The 26,026-nt window shown below is 39.6% G+C and overlaps 1 protein-coding gene and 1 pseudogene across 2 annotated transcripts in view; one reads left to right on the forward strand and one right to left on the reverse strand.

Moving 5' to 3' along the window:
- The window catches only part of TAGAP (T cell activation RhoGTPase activating protein), an 82,499-nt gene extending 68,075 nt beyond the window's left edge, over positions 1 to 14,424 (reverse strand). Inside the window, exon 1 of one of the 2 annotated variants that reach the window (XM_069070345.1) lies at positions 13,992 to 14,424. In XM_069070345.1, coding sequence (XP_068926446.1) covers positions 13,992 to 14,015 — 24 coding nt within the window. In that variant the 5' untranslated portion in view covers positions 14,016 to 14,424. Of the gene's footprint in view, positions 1 to 12,998; positions 13,070 to 13,991 lie in introns of those variants that run through there. The other variant, XM_069070346.1, reaches the window with a different exon arrangement.
- On the forward strand, positions 14,307 to 17,206 carry LOC138147880 (sorting nexin-18 pseudogene; annotated as a pseudogene).
- The last annotated feature ends 8,820 nt before the right edge of the window (positions 17,207 to 26,026 follow it).

A 26,026-nucleotide genomic window follows, 5' to 3' on the forward strand; every position in this document is an offset into this window, starting at 1 on the left:
AAATTGGAGTTATATTATGAAAGGCTTTAAATGCCAAACTTAGAAGTCTGCATTTTATCCTAGATACAACAGGGAGCCACAATAGCTTCCTAAGCAAGCAAGTGACATGGTCAGACTTAAAAGAATAAATGCCAACTCTTACTGGAGACAATATTTAACTCTTCCTTCAAGCTCGTCCTATAATCATTTTGTTAGAATCGTGCTAAACTGATTGTCTGGAATCTCATTGTTTTAATCCTGTGTGTGCTCTCTAGTAGTGGGCACTTACATGTGAAGAAATGGAGGAAAGGAAGGGAAAACACTAAGACTTTGACAATGGATAAATTACCTAACTGAGCAGTAATTGTATCACCTTTCACCTTCCCTCCTTTCCTTACGGCTAGGATGAATGGCTCAACTTCCACTTCCAACCAACCAGAGATTTCTTTTCAATGCATTTTTAGTGATTACATTTAGAGACCTATTCATTCAATCTCTGACATTCCAATAGTTCAAATATTATTGATATTCCTGTTCTCTCCAGTCATGTAAACCGCAATCCATCCATGTCTGCCCATTCTGTGAGGCTCTTATTCATGTCCTCTCATAAATTTGCAACTGGGCTTCTAACTGATGTACCCAAGGTTCTTTTTTTTTTTTTGGACTCATCCAAAGGCCTTCATTTCCAGAACTGGTTCAGAGGGTGAGTAAAAATATTCCTTTCTCCCCCTTGCTACTACCAGCTTCTCTCTATTGCCATTACTGAACAGCCTGTCTCTCCTTTGAGGTTCATTCTATCAAAATTTATTAATCAATCTAGATTCTGGTAGGAGTTATCTCCAACTTCCCAGGATGTTCTTCCTTGTTTCTCAATGAGTTTAATGCCAGGCTTTCTACCTCATCTCCTGCTTTCATACTAGGGGACTTCGTTATTTTGTAAATGTCAGTGTTCCCTTATATATTCCAACTTTCCAGGCCCTCAGTGTATTCAGCTTCCATGATCTATCCCACTCCCCCACCTTAGATTCATACAGGGATTGTTATACCTTTAATCTTGCCATGTCCCATAAGTGTTCCACTTCCACCATCAAGAATTCTGAAATTACTTTATCCAAACACGGTCTCACATCATTCCATCTCCCTGTGCCCTTTGTCCTCACCATGAGTATACCTTGTTCACCTTGCCAGGTCATGACATCTTCTGTGGCTATATTCTTTTCCTCCCTCAATCTCTACCCTTTAGTGAAACAGTTCAATTAATACAGTTATCCCTTTCACATCACAACTTTGCCCATTGTGGTTTTGATATATATATATATATATCGAAGGTCGGCATAAGAAATTAAATGGGAGTTTTGGGGCAGTTTTGCAGAAGCCACAGACAACAGGAGAAGGCCAGCAGATGACACAGAGCCTAAAACCAAATACTTAACCAAATTTTACAATAAAGCATTGTAAACACTTAATGATTAACGTGGGATTAAGTGATTAAAGTGGGATTAACAGTGATTAAGGGTGGGAAGTTGCTGGAGGCCACCTGGAGACCACAAACATTGCTGGGCTAGGCCAGTTTGGGTAGAAAGCAGATGAACAATGGAGGGCTAAACTAGTAACTAGGCTAGAGGTCTGGGCCCAGCCACAATGTAAGGCTTATTGCCTCAAGCAAACACCTCATCAAATGAGATGATTTAATCAGAGTCCAAGGGAGGTTCCTAGAGACTGTACCTCAAGGACTCAAGGAGGGTTAGAGGGGGCTCCCAGAGTCCATGGCTCATCACAATCTGTTGTCAAATATTGTCATTTCTAATTTCGCAGTGTCTTTTCTATATGCTCCCCTCTCTTCATTCACATAGCCACCATGGTCTCTTGTACAGGTCCTCACTTCTCCCCAGGGACTAGAACGATAACCTGCTGGTTGGTCTCCCTGCCTGAAGTCTCTCCCCACTTCAGATCATCGTCCACTCAGCTGCCAAAGTGATCTTGTTAAAGCACAGATCTGGCCATTTTCCTCCCCTCCTCCCTAAACTTCAGTGGCTCCCTATTACCCCCAGGGTCAAATACAAAATCTTCTCTTTGACATTTCAAGCTGTTTACAGCCTGCCCCTTTCCTAGCTTTCCAGTCTTCTGCTGCTTTACTCTTCTCTGCACACACTATACTCCAGGTATACTCATCTACTTCTTGTTCCTCATACATGATACTCTTATCTCCTGACTCCTAGAATTCTATTTGGAATAAAAGAAAAGAAATAACATGATGCAATGGAAAAGAGCCTTAGATTTGTAGTCGGAAGACCTGCATTCAAATTCTGCCTTAACTAGCTATGTGATCCTAGGCAAATCGATCCACCTCATTAGGTCTCCCTTTTTTCCCTCTGTATAATGATGTGGTTTTTGGGGTCCCTTCCAGCTCTAATCTTTGAGCCTATGAGCCCATATTTTGCAGAGCCCATCCCACTTATTTCCCGTCTTCCCACCCCCCACCCTTGACCTTTCTAAGCCCCTGCTGCTAACACCTACTTCTTGCAGTTAGTGCACTGTGGGAGAGCTGAAGTCACTTGCTCTTGGGTCCAAGAGTGGAAATTTCCAAATGTACCTCCCACTGTTTGCATCTTCTCTGGCTATGCAACCATATAATCTTTGTGTACAAAATGTGCCAGACTACAACACTAATGTACTAGCATATTGTGGTAGAGCTCTGTTTGATTATATAACTAGCAAAGAAAAATGATAGCTATATTTTAGGGATTGTTAAGGTACACTCAAGGCATCTCTAATCTCTTGCTAGAGCAAGGGAAGGGTTGGGCTCTGTTTTGCCTTAGGGGTGGCTTTAGCCTGGCCACAGAACTAAAGTTCTGGGTTTTGCTGTTTTTGTTTTGTTTCTTAAAGTGCCCCACCCCTTGTTGCCTGATTAAATTCAATTCTCCTGCTCCATTTTGAAGGCTGATCAACTGAAGTCTAGGGTTTGGGTGTCCCCTACTGGTAGAAGGCTACCATTGTAGGCTCTGAGTATCAGATTTCTAAAACGTTTATCATGTTGTCCAAAGTGAACAAAAGGATTCTTTGCATGGTTAGGTGGAATCCAAGTCTAGCTTTGACTTACAGTAGTTCCTCATTAACATAAAAATACACTAGCAATAATAATTCTGGTTATTTAATAGACTAACATTAATACCAATTAATTGGGGTCAGTTCTTTGGTGATGAAAACAGACTAGCTGGAATGTGTAAACAAGCTAGCCTCTGAGGTCTCTTCCAGTTCTATATCTATGATCTTATGACCAGTTTTAGGGAAAGGTAGAATTCCCATCTCTGGGTCTCAGTTTCCTTATCTGCAAAATGAGGGGATTGTTTTATCTAAACCATAATATGCTTAAATCTATTTCTGGCCATGCTTTCAGTGTCCTTAAAGGATATGTTAACAGGTCTGGTAATAGTAACAAGTTTACATGTGTGTGGATGTTTCGAGAGGGAATTATTTTTTTAACTAGAAATGTGTGTATGAGTGTGTCCTGCCATCACATATCAAATTCCCACTGTTAGAATGACCTCTGTAGCGGCAATCACACTGGCACACCCAGGATGGCTGCTAGCACAGGTTCTTACATCTGCTTTACTAGGAAAGATAGCTGTTCAAGGAGTCAAAATTCTTTTTTTTAATTCCATTCACTAGTTCAGGGGAAAAGTCAACACCCTGAACTTCAGAAAAGCTGTGACTGCTTGAATCAACTTTACACTTTACATATATCCCTGGATTGGGACAGTCTTTACACCTGAGCTCTGAACATATAGGGCTACTCAGAATCTCGACCAGGGAATCACAAGATCCTTCTCATAAGTGAGCCCCCAAAGCAAAATACCAACTCATTAACATAACAACCTGTTAAGTATAAGACATGAATCCAGAAGAACCCAGTTGAACTATACATTTTAACTGGGCAGAGTTGAGAAGCCAACAGTCATGAAAAAAAATAACCAAGTTCACAGACCCCAGGTTACATAGTTTATCAAATGAACATGCTGTGGACCTTAGAAATTAAGAGAATAAGTCTTGAACAAGAAGTTCCTTTTATAGCAGGGGTTTTTAACCTGGGATTTGTGAAGTTGGCTGTTTTTAAAATGTAATAATTGTATTTCAATATAATTATTTTCTTCATATTATAAGAATTTTTTATTTCGTTAACTTATATTATTTGGGGGGAGATCAGAGACGTTTCCCCTAGCTGGGAGATTATTGAGCTGGCCCAAACCTGTCCCAAGGTATGTGAAAATTTCTTAAGGCCTCAAATACTCAAATAGTCCTCAGATAAGAAGCCAAAAATGGAGACAAGGCTTCCCAAGTAATATGATTTGAAGGAGGATTCATCTGATTCTGACTCTGTAGGCAAAAAAATATCTCACCTCAATCAGTCGGCCCATTGTGGAACCTCTAAATGTAGTTTAATCTGCAACCTGACTTAGTTTTTTACCCATAGAGTCTGTTTAACTAGGTTTGTTTCTTTAGGGGAATCTGAGTTTATGACTCCATTTAATTAAGTTTATTCAACTTTTATGAGATTTTATGACATTAAAGGAAGCATGGGATTATGAATTGGTCTTTTAAAATTTTTATAGCCTAAAAGAATATACAAGATTGGAAACTGCAAAAGAATTATTTCTCTGTCATTCTGATGTAATTTTAAATACAAGAAACCTTGTTAGAATCCTCATCATTATTCAGGGGTTATTTTTTTTACCCCTTTGAACCTGTGCCTAAGTATAATGAAACCTAGGTTTTTGCCTCTATAATTTCTGTGGTGTAGTAGATCTATTTCCTACCACACGAACTTAAAAAGGAGGTATTTCTCCCATAACATTATATAATCCTGTGTATTTTATCTTCTGTGTTTAGAAGTATTTTGAGGGGTCAGCTGGGTGGCGCAGTGAATAGAGCACCAGCCCTGAAGTCAGGAGGACCTGAGTTCAAATTCTACCTCAGACAGTTAACACTTACTAGCCCCGTTAAGTCACTTATCCCCAATTGCCCTGCCTTCCCCCTTCAAAAAAAAAAAAGCAAAAAAAAAAATTTGATTCCTTTAAGTGAAGGCATTTGTGTAAGTCATTCTAAAAACTTTCCCTCAAAGGGGTAGCACAGTGATTTTTTTCAGTCACAGGGCAGGGATATGAGAGGGTTAGTTTGTGATACTGCTTCCTAGCCTGACAGAATAATAAGAGGGAATAGGTCAACCTTCTACTGTACGTGGGCAGAATGAGCCGTCACCTACTTGGCATAGAAGACCTCACTGTTCATCTCTCCAATCCTATGTTCTCATGGTCTCAAATTCTTGTTTTGCTGGACTATGTATATTTGTTAAAAAGGAGGGCCTGTATTTGGGGTGTAGGAGAGGGCTGTAGGTGACTAGATAATTATGGGAAAAAGAGAAGCAGTAAAACATTTTTAAATGCACAGAAGAAAACCCCTGAAAATGCAAAAATGAACAAAAACAAAAGAGCAATTTTGTTACTGCCTTGTTAAATTTGATATACATATGCTTCTTAAAAACAATATATAACAGAGGTTTCTTATATAATCTTTTTTTCTTTTATATATCGGGATGTTTGTGTGTGGACGATTGTTAATTTGAGAACAAAAAAAGAAAAATTTAAAAGGTCTTGTCTTTAACTTATCATACTACCTGAAATTGTGCCAGTTAGAATAACCCCCTGCTTTGGGAAGCCTTCTTCTTGTCCTCCCAGTCACCTTTCCCTCCCTTCTACTTATCAAAATGCTGCCCATCCTTTAATCGCCAGGTCAAATGTCATCTTCTTTAGGAAGATTCCCTGATCCCTGGAGTTAGTGAAAGTATTTATGTTTGTAGATTGCCGCTCTCATTTCTCATTATATATCTACACCTAAACATAGCAAAGTAGTAGACCCTTAGAAAATGTTTGGTAAAGTTTTTTTTTGTTGTTGTTGAATCAGATCTTTCAAAATGCAAATACCCTTCAAAGACTAACAATAATAGTTAAGATTTATATAGCAATTCAAGGTTTACAACATGCTTTACATATATTGTATCATATAATAGCTAGGTGGCAGCTAGTGGATAGAGCGCTAGACCTGGAATCAGGAAGAGCTGGGTTCAAATCCTGCCCCAGACACTTAATAGCTGTGTGACCCTAGGCAAGTCACTTAATCCTGTTTGCCTCCATTTCCTCATCTGTAAAATGAGCTGGAGAAAAAAAAAAATGGAAAACCACTTTAGTATTTTTTCCAAGAAATCCCCAAATGGGGTCATGAAGAGTCAGACATGACTGAACAACAACAAATGAGATCGGTGCTATTATTATCATCCCCATTTTACAGAGGAGGAAACTGACACCGAGAGATTAAGTGACTTGTCCAGTTTTAAAGCAGGATATTAATGTAGGTGTTCTTGATTCCAGCTCCTGTGCTTTATCCATTATGCTACAACCTGCCACAAGGGAGCTATCAGTTACTTGTACTATAGTATAAATTAGTTTAATACATTTATATTCCTTTAATGGATTGAGATCTGCCAACATGGAAGGAATGGGTGCTATTCTGGGGAGGGAAGCTGTATGAAGAACTAATTTTGAACATGAAAGACTGCTGGGGCAATCAGGCATAGGTCTGTCTAAAACAGGGAGATTTGGGCTTTGGGTGAATAGTGAGCAGAGAGAGGGCATCAGGAGGTGTTACTGTTGTTCATCCTTCATTCTCCAGAGGTGGTGGACTGCAGAAAGAATTACTACCTACTGCCCAATTCTACTTATAGTAGATTCTATGTATTTTTTTTTAGTTACTACTGAAGGATTTTTGTTATTGTTATAAAACCAGGAAATAGTAGTAGAATTTGTTCTTATTTTTTAATAACTGGAAATAAAGACTCTGGATGTTCATTTTTAAAAGCTTATTGACTGAATGGAATAAGCTGTACTTTAACTTGATTTCTCAATGTTTCAGTTTTGTCTGTCATTCCCTCTCCTCCTTGATCCCCATAACTTTAATAGGAGTTGAATGATTTTGACCAAATTTGGGACAACTGTTGAGAGGTATAGAAATATATTCTTTTTTTTTTTTTTTGCTTTTTGGAGGGCAATTGGGGTTAAGTGACTTGCCCAAGGTCACATGTATAGTCTTGGGGTTAAGTGTGAGGGGCCGGATTTGAACTCAGGTCCTCCTGACTCCAGGGCTGGTACTCTATTCACTGTGCTACCTAGCCACCCCTAGAAATATATTCTAAGTTCGATTTGTGGCTTGGTCTATCATCTGGAAACAACATTTTCAAATGGGCATGACTGAAATAATTTTAAACCAATTTCAAGGCAAATTTGGTGTGTGAGGGTCAGGGTTACAGAGTGATATGATTACACTGAGTAAGGTCTACAATTTACAGAATGACTAAGCCTGTTTGTATTAAATTGGAGAAATAGACTAGTTAAGTGAAAAGGATCTGAAAGACCATCTAAATCATTCAAACAAGTAGTTTCTACACAGGGGCTAAGTTTTTTGAGGTCTCTGGTCCCTGGTTTGATGGACAGCTTGAGATGACTTCTAGTTACTGCTTAAGAAGAGGGAATTAAAAGACATATCCTATGACTTGAGAATGGTTGCCAGCTGGCATCCACTCCAGAAGGCATTCCTGAGTGCCATACCTCTGGAAAGTAGGCCGGTGAGAGTCATTCCGGCAAAGTCCTTGGTTTTCACTCTGTGATGATACATGACATAAATAAATAGAATCATAAATCAGAAGGGACCTACTAAAATGTTTTTTTCTCATTTATACAGACATAGCCAAAGGGACATTTTTTCTTTTAGGAGTTGGATGAAAAGGCTTAAAGAACAGTAAGAGTAAAAAAATGAACCTAGAACCCTTGTACTAGCCTTTCCATGAGGCTTTCTCTGTATGGATGAATTATTTTGGGAAATATAAAATGATTTAACAATGGAGTCAATTTACAAAAAGGCTTTATTTGACTTGAATATGCAAAAGTTAGCTTAGAACTATGGCCTCCATCAATGTCAATCCTCTAATGATTCATCTTCCTGGATGTTATATGTCATGGGACCTGAATTCTCAAAGAAGAGCATAAGTTTCAAGTATAGACCCTATGATAGGCAAAGGCATGAACAGATTGTGGGCTGTGTGTGTCAACATACCCTGGAAAAATTTTCCAATGGCATTATTCCTATAATTTTAAACTTGATATGTGGACATTGGTTCCTATAAGAATGTAGATTTAGAGGCAAAAACGACCTTAGAGGTCTAACCCTTTCACTTTACAAATAAGGAAACTGAGTTCCTGAGAGGTATAATGACTTGACCCTGGGTTACACTGCAAATTTCTGAAGTAAGGTTCAAATCTAAATTTTCTGACCATAAGGCCAGTGTCTACTATACCATACTGCCTCTCTTTCCCTCATAGGGGAGAAATAATATTCATTCCAGGGTGTACTGGTAAATCTCACCCATATTTTATGCACACCTAAAGTGATTAACTGTCCCATTGTCCATGGGCCTTCATACATAGTTTATTGATCTGGCAGAGATCACCAAAAGCATGACCACCAGGTGATGAGAGATTTTTTTTTTTTTTACCAAAGCAACGCAAAAATGATCTATACTTTAATAGAAGGTTATATCTGTACCTATGGGGTGAGTTCCCACATGGATGAAATAATAGATCTTTTAAAATACTGAAGTATGGGGCTTCTGACTAACAAGATTCCCTCCAAAGGACTGTCAATGCCCCTAACAAATAAGTCCTTATGAAATTATCAGATTGATTCTTTTTTCTTTTTTTTAAATTTTTTTAATCTTTTCTTAATTAATCACTATTTACAGTTAATTGATTTTGTCCTGTAACTGCCTGAATCATGGTCCTTTGTCTCTGAACTTAGTTCAGAAATTCAGCTGGACTATAATGAGTTAAGTTTAGAATTATAATTCTCCTGCTAATCATTGTTTTATTCTTGCCTCAAGGAAATCTATTATCCTTGAGGGATGTGGGTAGATACTAGGGAGTCTGGTCTAGTATCTTTATACCACCAAGCTATCCTTCAAGGATATAGGGCTTGCTATCCAAAGAAGTCTGGTCCACTATCTCTAACCTTGCAGGTGGACCAAAACAGTGAACATTTCTTAGTCACAGGTGGGAAGAAGGGGGTTGTTGCTAGCCCCTCTTTCCCAGTTTCCAGCCAATCATATTGTTCCCCCACACCTCAACCCTATAACCAATCATACTGATTTCTCCATTCATGAAGTCAGTCTCTTTTAACCAATCTTAACTTGTTCCCCCCTTTGTTTTATCTTCTCTAAAAACTATAAAAGAGAACTGTGCTCCTCGTTTGGGGTCTTAGATTTTCTGAGAAAGAAGAGATCCTATTTATTGGTAAATTCACAATTTACTAATAAATTGATCATGCTTGGAATTTTGTGCCTTAGTTTGCCTTAATATTAACTATTACACCCAGAATCACACTTGTTGATTGAGGTGTGAACTGAAAACTGTCACTGACCCAGCTAGCTTTCAGTAATTGACACTGTGTAATTATTTAGTCAGAAGACCAATGTGTTCTTTAGATAGGTAGAATTTAGAATCTAGTATTTTGAAGACAGTGATGGGAGATATGTTAGATATCTAGATAGCAAAACTTTTGTTGGAAAGGCAGTGGAGCACAAGATGGCAGAAATACAGAGCATGAGTGAAATCAGAACAGGAACAGTGAGTGACCCATAACATGCATCTGAATTACAATGGTGTAATGGGAATGTAAATTTTAAAGATCTTTCCTGCCCCTAGGCTAAAGTGCACCTGGAGCCCGGGGTGGGAGGCTTGTTTTTCAGTAGATACTTCTTGATTGGCCAGTGAGTCAATAAGGTTGTTACATTCTCTGAGCCAGGAGAAGGCTATATAAACCCTGATGTGTAGCTTTGTTTTGGGGGCTCACTTTGAGAAGTGTTCTGTGATTTGATATGGATTCTGGGAAGCTGTTGTCCTGAGCCCCCAGGCTTTGAAAAACCCAGATGTTGAAACCCAGATGTTGATTGGGTATGGATGTAATGGCTGGACAGTTTGGAAAGCTGTCTACTTGATCTGTTTCTGTCTTGATAATTCTGCCTGTATACTTTGAAGTTCGGGGTGCTGACCTTTTTCTCCTGAACAAGGTAAACGATATATGTCTGACTGATTAAAGTAAGCTTGTTAACCCATTTTGAGTTGCTTTCCTTTATCAAAGCAGATCCAAGAACCTGTGGTGGCAGCGACCCTGAGGACGCTTGGGGTGCTTGCTGCTAGAAATGGCTTTAAAATATTCTTTTTGAATCCAGGCTCTCCTCTACCAATGTGTCCTAGATAGTTATCTTCCTTAAATGTTGCTTTCATTATGCTCCTCTCCTACTCAAAGACCTCTAATGGCTCCCTATTTTCTATTTCATCTCAATTTAAAATCCTTTGCCTTGCAAAGGGAGGCAGTATGGAAGGAACTCTGGACTCAGAGTGAGAAAGCTTGGGCTTGAGTTTTAGCTCTGACGCTTCATGTAGACCATGAAGATGTCATTTCTTGGTGCTCAGTCTCCCCATTTGTAAAATAGAAACCATAAAACTTGTATTACTTACCTCACAGGGTTCTTATGAGAAAAGGGCTTTGGATTTTGGGGACTAACTTTAAAATAATGTGGATAATTGAATAATTTGCTTTGATTTTATTCCATATCTTTTCTTAGCCAAGACATGGTTTAAATGATAAAGAAAAGGTTTTTTTTTTAATTAATATGATTTCTTTCTCAGTTTTAAAATTCAGAGGAGTTACCTAGCAGCACAACAGTTGCATATTAAAAAAAAAAAGAATGCATTTTGGATTGGTGTAAGGTTTTTCTTTTTTTCTGATAGCTCTTTCCCTCACACATTAGATTTTCCTCTCTTTTCTTGTCTACCTTTCTTGCTCAGCCCTAGGTCAGCAAACTCACGAGCCCATATCATCACTCAAATTCCATTTAGACACATAATTCTAGAGAAAAATAGGTTTTCTTCTTGCCTTTCTTTGCTTGTTATCTTTGTTATATGTGTAGAAGAACATGAATATATCTTTATATGTGTCTTTACATATACATACAAAGTACATATGTAGCAAGAGTAATAAAGATCAGACCTTGGAAGACCTGGGCTCAAGACCTGCATTGCTGAATCTGGGCAAATCACTTAACCTCTCTATCCTCTGCTGGTGGTGAAGTAGATAAAGTACTAGGTCTGGAGTCAGGAAGTTCTGAATTCAAATCCAACATCAGATATTTAATAGTTTTGTGACCCTGGGTAAGTCACCTAACCTCAATTTCCTCAACTATAAAATTGAAATAACAATAGCACCTTCTTCACAAGGTTGCTGGGAGGATAAAATGAGATTAAAAAAAAAGAGCAACCAACATGGTACTTGGCAAATAGTAGACCCTATATAAATGTTTATTTCCTTTCCCAGCCTTCCCCCTCTTAGTACTCTCCAGAGGTACCAAACTGTAGGGGCAAAACTCCCAAAGGGGCTGAGCACCAAATTAAATGCAATTGGGAAATGTTTTAACAGTATAAAAGTACAATGCAACATAAATAATGTTAATTTGTGGTTTTCTGGGGCAATATGCAGCAGCAGGGATCCATCATTGCTGGGCAACTCTCTAAAACTAAAGTTGCAGAAACAGTGCTGAGGATAGAGGGAGTTTCCTTGTCTCTGAGCTCCCTGGACTGAAAAAATAAGAGTATATTATCTAACACACCAATAGATAAATGTATATATAGGTATAGAGCTATAGATATAAGTCTATATAGAGATACATACAGATATAGCTATAGATCTATCTATAGTTATATGCATGTGCATATATACACATACACATATATATTTTATCCATTGGGCCATGGTTACCTCTACACATAAATAGGACTCACATGCATGCATGCACACACACACACACATACACACACACACGAAAGAGGCTGAGAAACAAAGTGAATAGAGGTCTGGCCTTGAAATCAGGAAGACCTAGGGTAAAATCCTGCCAGTGACACACACTGTCTGTGTGACCATGGCACAAGACAATTTTAACCTTTTTTTGCTTTTTATGGAGGGCAATTGGGGTTAAGTGACTTGCCCAAGGTCACACGGCTAGTAAGGGTTAAGTGTCTGAGGCAGCATTTGAACACAGGTCCTCCTGATTCCAGGGCTGGTGCTCTATTCACTGAACCATCTAGCCGCTCCTCACTTTTAACCTTTGTTCTGGGAAAATCTCTAAGATTTCAGGTTACTAAGGAGTCACTAACTGATATTGGTAAAGAAAATTTCCAAAATGGGAAGTTGCTGCACTGATGAAATGATAGGTCTGGACCAAATAAATATAACCATACACATATGTGCATAAGCATACATGTACCACATACGTGCACATGCATGTTCTCTATACCCACACATGCATATATAAACACATGCATAGACTAGTCATTCAAGAGGGGAACTTACTGTTCAAGTAAAAAGCTAGAGATAAATAAGGAAATAAATAAGATATCAAAAGGAAACAGCCTGCAAAGTAAAAACCTAGAGCTGTGCCCAAAGTCAGAGAGCCAGAGAAGGACGGAGGTTGCAGTGAGAAACAGGGAGGAAAGTTAAGCAAAAGTGGATTCTATAGTTTTATAGTCAACAGGCCTGTACTTTATAGAAATACAGTTTCTCCTCTTAAAAAAAATCGATATCTCATTTGTAGCTTTTGATTCTTTTTTTAGCATAAAGCCTGTTTACAAATAAGCAAGTCCCGGGAAACAAGCTGTCAAACATATTTGCCTCTACCTCCAATGCCAGTAACACAGTATCTAAAGTGCCCCAAGACTGGGTGCCCCTTTCCTTTACTGACTATATTCACAGGCACAGATGAATTGAACAAAAAAAAAAAACAGAGTTAAGTCAGACTGATTAGTAACTAAAGTTTTACTATAGTCAGAATAATTAGTAATAGAAATAATTAGTAACTAACTCACTCAGACTTCTCCTCATTCAGTCACATATCCATGTTGTCAGGTTTGTACATGGAGACATGACCTTAAACTCCTTTCATATTGCATGAATGTCATGAGGAGTTCATCAAACTTCCCCTTTGGGGTCACGCGTGGCTTTGTCGAGATTGTGGAGTCTTAAATGTGTCTACTTTAAGCTCCCATGTCAAGTCCTAAGTCTTCCTAATCATTCCTGTGCCTTTGTCTTCCTGCCAAGGAGCATTTTAAAGAACAGCTGGCATTCTCATGGGAGGGGGTCAGGAATCTCTGTCTATATCCAATGCTAGCTCCAGTTTCCCAGGAAATACTGTTTGGAGATGTCCAAAGGCTCCTGAGTAGCAGAAGGGTATTTGGACTTTAAGTTTAACCTACTCTGCCTTTCCCTGTGATTGATGATGCTGTTTGCTCTGCATGAACACTTGCAAGGATTTCTTTAAGAGATCCCATTCTGTCTCAAGTAAACTGAAAGTCACATCAGATCTTTTATTTCCCTCTGTTGCCTGAAAAAATTCAATCCCACATTAAGAAGTGAGTTTTCTTCCTTTAGGACTAAGTTTTGAAAACCCAGTTCCCTGGACAAGTGTTGAATTGTATTTTTCTTCTGTATTTACTCTTCCTTAAATTGAATAATAATGATATTTTACAACTTGTGGAATTGGACATGATCTGATAGCAGGGTTGCTGCATATTGTATGTTTCATTGATAGAGAAATGATAAAAAAAAATGAGTTAAGAGCATTGGAAAACCAATATATTTTAGAGAAATAGAAAGCCTAAGTCATGGGCTGGTTAATGCTGTGAAACTCAAAATGATTCTATTTACTTTTCCTTTTTGAAAAATAGGACCTTAATTTACTGTTCAATCAAAGACTATACATCACTTTTATGCCCCTTTTGGATGGTGACTTTAATATAGTTGTCTCCCTGGAATAATCCCTGGTGCTCTACTTCCCCAGAGCAGAAACCTCTTGTACTCACCGGGTTCTGTGTTGTGCTTGCCATCAAAGCTTCCCCTTTGTGCTGCTCCCAGAGACTGTGGACCCAGCATGATGGTGTTGATTTGACTTTCGAAAGAGCTGAGTTTATAATCTCATGACTAAACTAGAAGTGAGTGATCAGAACAGTTGACTAGCCTTTCCAAAAATCCAAATAGTAGTTCTTGCTCACTGGTGCTGTCTCATACACAAAGTGAGATCTCATGCTCACGCTGCAAGGGTCTGTTTTTCAGCATATGCATATGCACAGGACTGACCTTGTGCAAACTGGGTTGGCAGGGCACCTCTGGATTCAGTAATGGTGATCAGTTTGCTGACAGGCACCCTTGCCACAGGAGTCTATGTTAAGAAGGTGGTTTGGAAGCTCCGTGCTCTCCCTCTGGATGTTAAACAGAAAGTGCTTACAGGAGTTACTGCTTTTTATAGAGCGCACAGGTGGTTCCAATCCTCTCTCCCATATGGGCATACTGTGCTGCCTTTGGCTTGTATTCAGAAGGAGAGAGAAGCTCTGATCAGCCCTGTGCTTTCTTTTGGAGACCTAACACCGCCTAGTGCTTGCAGAATCTCAGAATCATAAGCAACCTGAGAATCCCCTGTGTAACACAAGTCATCAAGCCTTTACTTGAGGGTGTCCAATGAGAAGAGCTCCCCACCTTCTGAGGTGGCCTATTTTACTTTTGGAAAGCTCTAATTTATAGGAAGATCTTCCTGGCATCAAGCCTAAATTTGTTTCTTAGCAACTTCCATTCAAGCTTCTATGTGTGTCTTCTGGGAGCAAGAAGAACACATTTACTCTCTCTTCTATGTGAGACCCCCTTCCAAACCTGGAGATTGCTATCATGCCCCCTCCCCTCCAAGTATTTGTAGAGTGATATGACCATATTCATTATATAATTGATTGAATCTTTCCCCACAACATCTATCTTCTGACTCAAGGTATTTTTGCTGGCTGTCCCCCATACCAGGAAGTCTTCCTCCTCATTCATACCTCCTGGCTTCTCTAGCTTCCCTTAGATCTTACCTTCTACAAGAAGTTTTTTGGGGTGGGTAGGTGGTACAGTGAATAGAGCACCAGCCCCGGAGTCAGGAGGACCTGAGTTCAAATTTGGCCTCAGATATTTAACACAAAAAAACTAGCTGTGTGACCTTGGGCAAGTCACTTAACCCCAATTTCCCTCCCCCCCCAAAAGAGAAGTTTTTCACAATCCCTCTCAATTCTAGTTCTTCCCCTCCACTGATTATCTCCAGTTTATCTTGTATGAAGCTTGTTTGTACATAACTGTTTGCATGTTGTCTCCCTCATTGGACTGTGAGCACCTTGAGAATGGGGGGAGGGGAGGCTATTTTTTTGGTTTCTTTTTGTCTTAGCACAGTGCCTGGTACATAGTAGGCACTTAATAAATGCTTGCTGACTTGAGAACTTGGCAGTGACATAGAATTGTTGTTGCTCTGACCTGTGATTTTGCCAGTGGGGACTTCCCACTGATGTACTGAATAACTTGCCCAGGGTCTCATAGGTTGTATGTGCAGGATGTGCACCTAGGCTTTCCTGGCTCTGATGCTAGCCCTCTGTTCATGATGCCGTCCTTCTTATTGAGTTACAGCGCTATAAGACCTTGAGAAAAGCTTCTAGGGCATTGGGAGTTTCCTCTGGAGAGGATCGATAAAGACAAAGACTATGGATTAGAATCACACTGGATGGGAAAGCATGGATGAGTGATCTACACATACGTATTCTAGGTATTAAGAAGCCCTTGGTTCTTCAAAGTTGTAAGTGACTTTCGACGACGACTGGGACGACAGCTCGACCGTGGCCGACGAGCCTGGGGCGCTGGGCAGCAGCTCCTACCCGGACTGCGACGGCTAGTCGTCCGGCGGCGGCTGCGCGCCTGGGCCCCTGTCCACCCGCTCCGACCTGTCCCTGGGCTCCCAGGGCGGCGCGGCCCACGGGCATCCCCAGCACCCGCCTCAGCCTTCAGGGGCCAAGAGCTCGGCCACCGTGAACCGAAACCTGAACCGCCTGTCCACTTTCGTCAAGTAGGGCAGCGAGGCCTTCATTCTGGGGGAGGCCTCGGGCTTGGTGAAGGAAGGGGACAAGCTGTGTGCGTGGTGCTGGGGCCCTACGGCCCCGAGTGGCAGGAGAACCCCTACCCCTTCCAGTGCACCATCGACGACCCCACTAAGCAGACTAAGTTCAAAGGCATGAAGAGCTACATCTCATACAAGCTGGTGCCCACCCACACCCAGGTGCCCGTGCACCGGTGCTACAAGCACTTCGACTGGCTCTACGCTTGCCTGGCTGAGAAGTTTCCGGTCATCTCGGTGCCCCCACCTGCCCGAGAAACAGGGCACGGGGCGCTTCTAGGAGGACTTTATTTCCAAGCGCAGGAAAGGACTCATCTGGTGGATGAACCACATGGCCAGTCACCTGGTGCTGGCCCAGTGCGACGTCTTCCAGCACTTCTTGACCTGCAGCAGCAGCACGGACGAGAAGGCTTGGAAACAGGGCAAGAGGAAAGCAGAGAAGGACAAGATGGTGGGAGCCAACTTCTTCCTGACTCTGAGCACCCCTTCGGCCGCGGCCCTGGACCTGCAGGAGGTGGTGAGTAAGATCAACGGCTTCAAGAGCTTCACCAACAAGATGGATGACAGCACCCTGCAGCTCAACCACACGGCCAACTAATTTGCTAGGAAGCAAGTGACTGGCTTCAAGAAGGAGTATCAGAAGGTGGGACAGTCCTTCCTAGGGCTTAGCCAAGCTTTTGAACTGGACCAACAGGCCTTTTCCGTCCGCCTGAAATTGTCATCACCAGAGATGTCTGCGATGCCATTGGAGAGCTCTTTGCGGAGCAGCCACAGCAGGACCTGGACCCAGTGATGGATTTGTTAGCGCTGTATCAGGGACATCTGGCCAACTTTCCTGACATCATTCACGTTCAGAAAGGAGCTCTTACCAAAGTAAAGGAGAGTAAATGGAACGTGGAAGAAGGGGAAATGGAGGTCCAAAAGACAGATGGCATTCAAGATCGCTGTAATACAATTTCTTTTGCTACTTTGGCTGAAATTCACTACTTCCATCAAATTCTCGGGAGAGACTTCAAATCACAGATGCAGCATTTCTTACAGTGGCAAAAAATATTTTTCCAAAAAGTGACACAAAAGTTGGAAGAAGCTCTTCATAAGTATGATAGTGTTTAATATCTGAACTTTGAATTCTAACTTCCCTCAGTTTTGAGGGGGATTTAAACAGCGTAAAATAACTGCAGTCAAAGAACTCTTGCCAACTGTCAGTGGTGGTTCAAGGATGGTTTTGTGTTCAACTGGAACCCAGCTGAATATATAATTATGTAGGAAAGAAACAGTTAATGTGGTTATGTAATAGAAACAGTACCACACATTGTAGCTAAATTATACTATAGATGCCTGCACTACCATTGTAACTTTTGAAATAATGTCTATACTATTTGCCTTATTACTTTTTGAAGTATGAGTATTTTAGTGCATACTTTGCAGACCTCAAAATCCATTAAGGGTCTCAAAGAAGCTGGCTAGTTAAAAGCCTACTTTGGATGCCTTTTTATTCTTGTAGATTTGGATTATCTAAATTCAACCAATTCTCTGTTTACAAACTGCTCCTTGAGCAGCTATGCGACTTTGTGCCTTTAGACTCTTGGTTTTTCTTTTGTTTGTTTGTTTGTTGTTGGTTTTTTTTTTTTTTAGTAAGCCACATTTTTATGATGGAAAGAATAAAGGGTCAGTGCATATAAATGACAGACTGATAACCTCATTGACTGGAACAGTTATCAGCTGTCATCATCTTGCACAGCAAGTATTATCTCCTGACAAAATGCTGTCTGAAAATGCAGGATCTGGAACCAATGCTCGTCTCTGGATGTGAAGACTATTTATTATGTGTACCAGGAAGCAAGAACATTGTGCCACTGCAATCCCGTACATGACATGGCAGCATAGAAGCCCCTTCACTAAATTATAACTCAAAACTATGAGTGAGGGGGCGGCCAGGTGGCTCAGCGAGTAAGAGCACTGGCTCCAGTGTCGGGATGACCTGGGGATCAAATCTGGGCTCGGATACTTAGCACCACACCCAGAAATAAATGGCCGTGTAACCTTGAGCAAGTTACTTAACCCCGATTGCCTAAAAAAAAAACAAAACAAAACTATGAGTGAGGATTTAGGGAGCTGTCTTACAAAATGAAGAAGAGAATTCAAATCAGGGGATACAAAAACAGAATCGGTGACCACTTACTTGGTTTTTTTTTTCTTTTTTGAGTTTAAAAGTATTTTTCTCATTGTTTGAATATTCATTATAATTTTGAAATGGGGCTACACTGTTAAATAATAGACCTGAGACTCCACTGTGATTCACTGGCTTATTCAATCAAAAACTTTCAGGGATGTCTTATAAAGTATAGTACTGTAATTATTTAAAAGTAGCTTTGGTTGAATTAGGAGGGACCAGATATGATTTCTACTATTTCAGATACTGAAGAGATACAAATTTATTTCTATTGCATGTAAAATAATCATTAGTGTTATAAGGTGCCCCCCCCAAAAAACTGGCTTTAAATCTTTTTAATTTTTTTTCTTTTGCTATTATTACAAGGGAAGTTTATATGAGTTTTGAATACCAAAACAGATTCAAAAGCAGCTTAATTTTCAAAAGCACAAAAAAGAGTCTGGCCTAAGCAAAGGGGGTGATGCACTTGATGAGTGGGAATGACATGATTCTGAATAAGTTTACAAATATACTGTGTTGGTAAAAGATCTAGTATCTGCTATTTTGTGAAGTCAAGCAGAAGTTGTATCAGAAACCCTCTGGTACTGTATTGCTAACATGGAAGTTTAAAAAAAAGAGCCAGTTTGATCCTCTAGTTCATTGAGTGAGAAGGAATATCAACAAGTCTTGGCAATCTAAATATAGAAGGAAATTTTGTGAAATGAATACTTCATAATTTCATTAAGAAGTGTCCAAAAAGTGGACTAATGTGAGTTGAATTCTAAGATCAAATAATCAACTATTTTGACCTTTGGTTTGAATTTCATGCCATAGGTTGCTGTGATAGTAATGGCAATTAAAGATTCCCCTGTATTGGCTTGGTTTTCAAATTGATTGAGTTAAAACCCAGAGTTTGTTAATCCCACCTGTGGGATGGGCTTGTTGATGTGAAAAGAAAGTCCTGAACTGGGAGGAGCTGGTGATGTAGATTTGGAGAGACACTAGAGAGAGGCGGAAGATTTTTTTGGAAGCAGCACCTCGTGGAGAGAGAGAGACTAAGAGAATTGCTGGTGGCCGCTTTGAATTGCCCTGGACTTTTGAGACCTGCCCCCTGAGCTGCCAAGGACTGAGGAGACATGGCTGTTTTGCTGGTACTTTGTCTGTCTGTTTTGATGTTGTTTTGCCAGATTTGCCCACTGGTGAAAGACAGTCCTTTTGTTGAAGAAGTCCTGGAACCTGGCTGTTCGCTAAGAAGCCCTGAGACTGTCCTGCAGACAGAGAGTGAATACTGTCCACTGGTGAGGGACAGTGCTGTTGTTGCAGGGGTCTGGAGACTGTCCTGCAGACAGAATGAATACTGTCCACTGGTGAAGGACAGTGCTGTTGTTGCAGGGGTCTGGAGACTGTCCTGCAGACAGAGTGAATACTGTCCACTGGTGAAGGACAGTGCTGTTGTTGCAGGGGTCTGGGAGCCTTTCTGTTGGTTCAGAAGCCCTGAAGAAGGATTTTCTTGTTGTATGTTTACAGAAATCCTGGGAGAGGGCTTTGCTAATGTGTTCAGGGGTTCTAGGACTGTTCTACAGACAGAGGATAAATTCATGAAGGGATTGGCAATGTATCTTATGGCCTTGCTAAGCCTTGTCTCCCCAGGAACTAAGATTGCTGAGAACTTGCCTCGTGTCAAGATGAAGAAAAGACCTCCATTTGGGTATTAAGTGCTGTGTTTAAACTTGATGTAACTCTGGGGTAGATTCAATTGTGATCCAGGGGTGGGGAACTTTTGACCTTATGTTTGGAAACTAATCTCCATTTGAGAAGAGGGACTTTGTGGTGGACTTAATTAAGGTATAGCCTAGGGGTGGAGAAGTATTTAGAACAGAGACTTTGTAATTGATTGAATGATTGGAAGGTCCTGGGGTGGGGTAGTCCTTGGAGATTATTTAATCACATTTAGTAAATGCTGTATTTTGAATGATGTCATGTTTTGATCTTCTCTGTTCGGGTTTGTCACTGAATAAAATGGAGAGCACCTATGCTGGTATTCTGAACCTGGGAAGTTGCCTTTCTTTTGGCATTACATTACAGTTGCTTAGAGCCAGACTTTTAACTATATATGGCTATGTATTTACCATGGAATTGTAACCAAATTCATTGATTTTTGAACTGAAACAGTTCAATTTATAAATTCCCAGTTCATTTTAGCTTGGGAATTACATCATTTGTTTTTTTAAGTCTAGCTCTATACTGGATAAATAAGCAATATACATTCAATGTGTTTTCCAAGTGGTTTAAAAATGACATTTATTTGCCTCCTTATTTTGATGATGCCTTGGGATTGAAAAAGAAAAATAAAAATCTGTGGGTCAGCAGCACTATCTGAATCTCATGATTGTGTTTTGGCCAGTGTAGACTTACCTTAAATACAGAGAAACTGAAAACTAGGGTGTACAAGGGTCATGAATGTGTAGATCCTGAACTGAAGACTAGAATATGCATTTGCTGGGCTGCACAAGAAAGTATAAATTCATACTGCCTTGTTACAAGGAAGCTTTTGTTTTTAACAATCACATTATATTATGGTATCAGTGGCTCATAAGAAATTAAACTAATTTAGTATTGTGGCATAGAATACCAGAAATCTTCTTCTTCATTTCCATTTGAAAAGAGAAGATCTTTATTTCTTTAATGATCTTGGGCCTAATAAACCATTTCAGCACACAAATATTACTGGAATGGTAATGTCTAAGAGAAAAGCCATGATAGCATGTATGGCTGGTCACCTTAATCAGAATAATACAATTCCCTCCAATAAGCTCTCGTGCCCTTCGTTAGATTATCTGGTCTTCTTTATTTCTAGAATTGGTAAATAATAAGGAAATAAACTGACTACTGTAGCAGCAAGCACCCCAAGCGTGCTCAGGGTGGCTGCCCATACAGGTTCTTGGATCTGCTTTGATAAAGGAAAGCAACTCAAAATGGGTTAACAAGCTTACTTTAATCAGTCAGACATATATCGTTTACCTTGTTCAGGGAAAAAAGGTCAGCACCCTGAACTTTAAAATACACAGACAGAATTATCAAGACAGAAACAGATCAAGTAGACAGCTTTCCAAACTGTCCAAGCATTACATCCATACCAAATCAACATCTGGCTTTCAACATCTGGGTTTTTCAAAGCCGGGGGGGCTCAGGACAACGGCTTTCCAGAATCCATATCAAATCACAGAACACTTCTCAAAGTGAGCCCCAAAACAAAGCTACACATCAGGGCTTATATAGCCTTCTCCTGGCTCAGAGAATGTAACAACCTTATTGACTCACTGGCCAATCAAGAAGTATCTACTGAAAAACAAGCCTCCCACCCCAGGCTTCAGGTGCACTTTAGCCTAGGGGCAGGGAAGATCTTCCAAATTTGCATTCCCATTACAACTACAAAGTGTACTTATGTGAGGCAGTCCACTGTGAAAACTTATTTTTCTATTTATAGTAAAACTACAGCTGTGTCTGCAGTTTGACTTAAGAACAAGGTAATAAGACTGACCTAGAGACCACACAAATACCAGTCTCACTGCTTCATAGTCACATCTGTTATTTTATCATTTTTTTTTAGTTTAGATTATTTGGACACAGACCTAAAGAACCTGTTTGAAGAATGAATCTACAAAGATAAGACAGCGTGATATGTAGGGGAAGGAAAGACCAGTGGACTTAGGGTTGGGAGACCAGGACTGTCCTGTTTCTCATACTTCATAGCTGCACGACCTTTGTCAAGTCATTTAATATTCTGAGCCTCATTTTCCTCATCCCTAAAATGGAAATAATAATATTGTCCTGACCTACCTCACAGGATTGTTGTGAGGAAAGTGCTTTGTAAACTTGAAAGTACTATATCAATGTGAGCTATTATTTATTAATAAACTCATTTGATGTTAAAAAAAAAAAAGAAGCCCTTGGAAGAGCTGCACTCTGATGACAAATATCAGCTTGGTAAGATCTGAAATGCATTCTTATTTATTGCAGATGCAGTTTTTCCTATTCACCTGTTCTTTATGTCATTTGTGTTTAGCTTGAATGGTCACAATGGCTTACAGATACTTCCACACACTGGAATAAATTTTCATTAGTTTTTACTTTAACAGAATTTTACAACCTGAAAAACAGAGACTCGCTGTATAGTGGAAAGTGCACTGAATATTGAATCAGAGAATTTGAGTTCAAAGCCTGCCTCTGAATTTTATTAGCTCTGGGCAAAGCTTTAACCTCCCTTTGCTTCATTTCCCTTATCTATAAAATAAGGGGATTCGAAATCTACCATGGAACTATGCTCATTTCACAAATGGAGAAACTGAGTCATAGAGGCATTCAGTAACCCAAGTAAGGTCATCAGAGGTGGGTTACTGTTGTTCAGTCACTTTTTCAGTCATGTATAACTCTTCATGAACCCATCTAGGGTTTTCTTGGCAAAGATACTAGAGTAGTTTGTCATTTCTTTCTCCAGCTCATTTTATGGATGAGGAAATTGAAGCAAACAGGATTAAGTGACTTGCCTAGTTAATAAGTGTCTGAGGCCAGATTTGAACTCAGAAAGATAAGTCTTCCTGACTCCAGGCCTGGTGCTCTTTGCACTGTGGTGCCACCAACTGTCCATCACAGGTGAGACAAATTCAAATCTTTTAACCTCAAAGCCAGTGTTCTTTCCATTGTGTCATGTTGGGGGTGGACTAGATGGCCTCTGAAGTATTTTCTAGATTTAGAACTATGATCCTAAGTGCCAGCCTTTTAAAAATATATCTTAGATGATTTGGCTAAAATTTATCAAGAGAAATTTTTAAAAGAACCACGTACTAAGAAAATGACACCTCAATGATTTTTCAAGCACCTTAAAGTGCTGAAGAAAATGATACACCCAATTATAAGAATAAAAGGAAACTCTTTAAAAAAAATTCAATTTTGTTGAGATGAAGTTGCTTTCTTTTTCCACAGTGAAAGATGAATAGATTCAATAAAAAATTTAGCAGAAAAATTTGAAACAAATTTCAATTTTTATGAAATAATTATTGGAATTAATTCCACACTAAAGGAATTGTGAAAGATATGCACTGAGTGCAGCTTTAAAGAGATAAATGGTAGCAAGAACCATAATTCATCACTAACATTGGCTCCTATCAGAAAGAAGGCTAATCAATTTCTATAACTCAGAGATATAACTGGCAGAGACAAGTGGATAGTAATGAAATCTTAGCCTCTTTCTTTTGCTCCTTTTCCATGGCTATGTTAAAATTGTGTGACTGGGGGATAGCGGAGCATAGTGGAAATTTTCTACAAGCTACAAATTTCCTGGGCTGGTAGTTTGATTTGGGATTATATTGCTAGCCCTAGCTATAAAAGGGGTTCTGTATGTTTTTTCTCCAAATTTACTATGATAAATTATATGTTTATCACAAGCTCAAACACAAGCTTTAGAATGTGTGTCCATATTATTAAAATAACTCATCTCGTGGTTTTGAAGGAGGGAGAGAGTATGAGGGTTATATTTTCTTCTTTATCTAATGGCCTTGGTGGTTGAAGCAGGTGCTGTGGAGTGCTTAGAGCTTGGTTAGACAGTGAAGATGTCATCCACAGCAGCCTAGGCCATCACCAGTTGTCCTGCCACTGGATTTCTACAACTTATGAAGAGAGAGGCTGACAGCTTTGTGCAACTTTGCCTCACTTAAATCCAGTTCACTGGAAAGTCAAGATATCACCCCATGATGTCATTGGTCCGCTTCAAAAACGAAGGAGAAACAATAAGGGCCTCATTTAATTTCAACTGAACGGAGGGGAAAATATGGAGGAAGTCACAAAAATGATCGATAATCATGCTTTCTCATCCCCTTTCTCTGTGTGATAGAGGGAAGAATGGGCAGGGAAAATGCAATGACCTTTTGGAAGAAGAATTCTTTATTGAATTGTGGCTTTATTAGAGATAAGTCAGTAAAGCCAGAAGACACACAAAGTTTAGTTAATATGTCGTGTTTTTTTCATTCCCTACTTATTACTTTATGAGATACATGAAGGAGGATTTATATGTTTGGGTGAAGATATAATATTCATACATGGGCTGTACTGAATCCCATTCATATACACTGAATCAATTCTATCACATGTTGGAGACACTCTCAGGGAGTAAATTCAGTCCTTAGAGTAGTTGGTTGGGTTTATTTGAGTTTAGTTTTAGAGCTGGAAGACCATCTAATATAATTAGATAGTCTTAGAGACCATCTAATGCAATCCCCCCTCATCTTACAAATGAGGAAACTGAGGCAATGAGAAATTAAGTGGTTTACCCGTGGTCACATAGCTAGTATCAGAGGCAAGATGTGAAGCCAGGCCTTTCTAATTCCAAGTCCTCACAAATCTACTAAGCCACAAATGCAAGAAAGCATTTTGCAAACCTTAAAGCACTATATAAATGTCATTATTATTATTATTAGATATTATAGAAAAATCATTATTTTAGTCTTGTTCAGTTCAAATAGATGAGTTAAGATAGAAAGGGGCACAGTGGATAGATAGAGTCAGGAAAACTCAATATGTATCAGAAATGTTGTTTGTAAGTTTTTGTGGATCAATGTTATGTCTAAACAATTGTGGGTGACAGTTCATCTGTGACAATGGGCCAGTTCCTATATAGTTTATTGGTTGATATGTTCAGGTCTATATTAGCAGTATGGAGATTTGTTTGTTAGCTTATGAAAGATAGTAAGATTTTGATGCATAATCTTGCCATCAAAGTATATCTTACTAGGTATTTGAGAAGTGCTAGGTTTTTGAAACCTAAAGCAGTGTGTTGCCTGGTTTCTATCATTTCGTTGCATAATCTTGAGATGGCTAGAACAACAGGCCTGTTGAAAGAGCTGAGTTCCAACCTGGTCTCAGAGACTTATTAGCTATGTGGCCCTGGGCAAATCAGTCAACCTCCTATTGCCTCAGTTTTCTCAACTATAAAATGGGGATGATAATAAAGCCTACCTCTTCCCACCCCCCAGGTCATTAGGGACATTAAATGAGATATTTGTAAAATACTTGGCACATAGTAGGCTTTTAATAAATGCTTATTACCCTTTATCTACCCCTCCCGTAATCTTCATTGATAACAAAGGCAAGAGTCCTTAAAGAAAACTTTTTTTTTTTGGAATTTCTGATGGTGATGACCTGGTCTTAAATTACCATTATAAACCTTTTAGTTTCTATAAATAAATCTATGTGGCTCAGATGTTTGCTTGATGCATTTTGTCGACAGATCGTTAGCTGAATTTATGTAGGTATCACCCATGGAAATCCTGATTTCACCATGTTTGGCATTCCTGAACTTTGTCATTCCCTCCTCCCCAGCCTCCTCTTTGCTGTTATGTGGACTATAGGTTGGGCTTTGAGAGAGTTACCATTATTAATTATTACTATTATCATTATTGTTGGCATCAGAGTGTATTTACTCTGCCTGGGATTAGAAATCTGCAACAATAAAGCTCTACCTGATCCACTTCCAGACTGAACGTTTTACTCAGTCTTCCCTTCATCAGCGTCCAACTTCACTACTAGGGAGGGACTGATTCATTTTGGACAAACAGAAGGTACCATGTTCCAAGTTTCTATCTGATTTGCTGTCCCTGGCATACTTGCTGTACGTGAACTTTTTAAACTTTTTAGTTTGCATGCTGTATTTTGGTTACCTTCAGGATGTTGCCCTTATGCCCTCTACCCTCCTTGGTATTTGTAGCAGCTACTTAGCTTGTGTCATC

Source organism: Petaurus breviceps, unplaced genomic scaffold (assembly GCF_028583685.1).
Source record: "Petaurus breviceps papuanus isolate PSGF00001 unplaced genomic scaffold, PetGlider_PUasm1.0 90808, whole genome shotgun sequence".
NCBI lineage: Eukaryota > Metazoa > Chordata > Mammalia > Diprotodontia > Petauridae > Petaurus > Petaurus breviceps.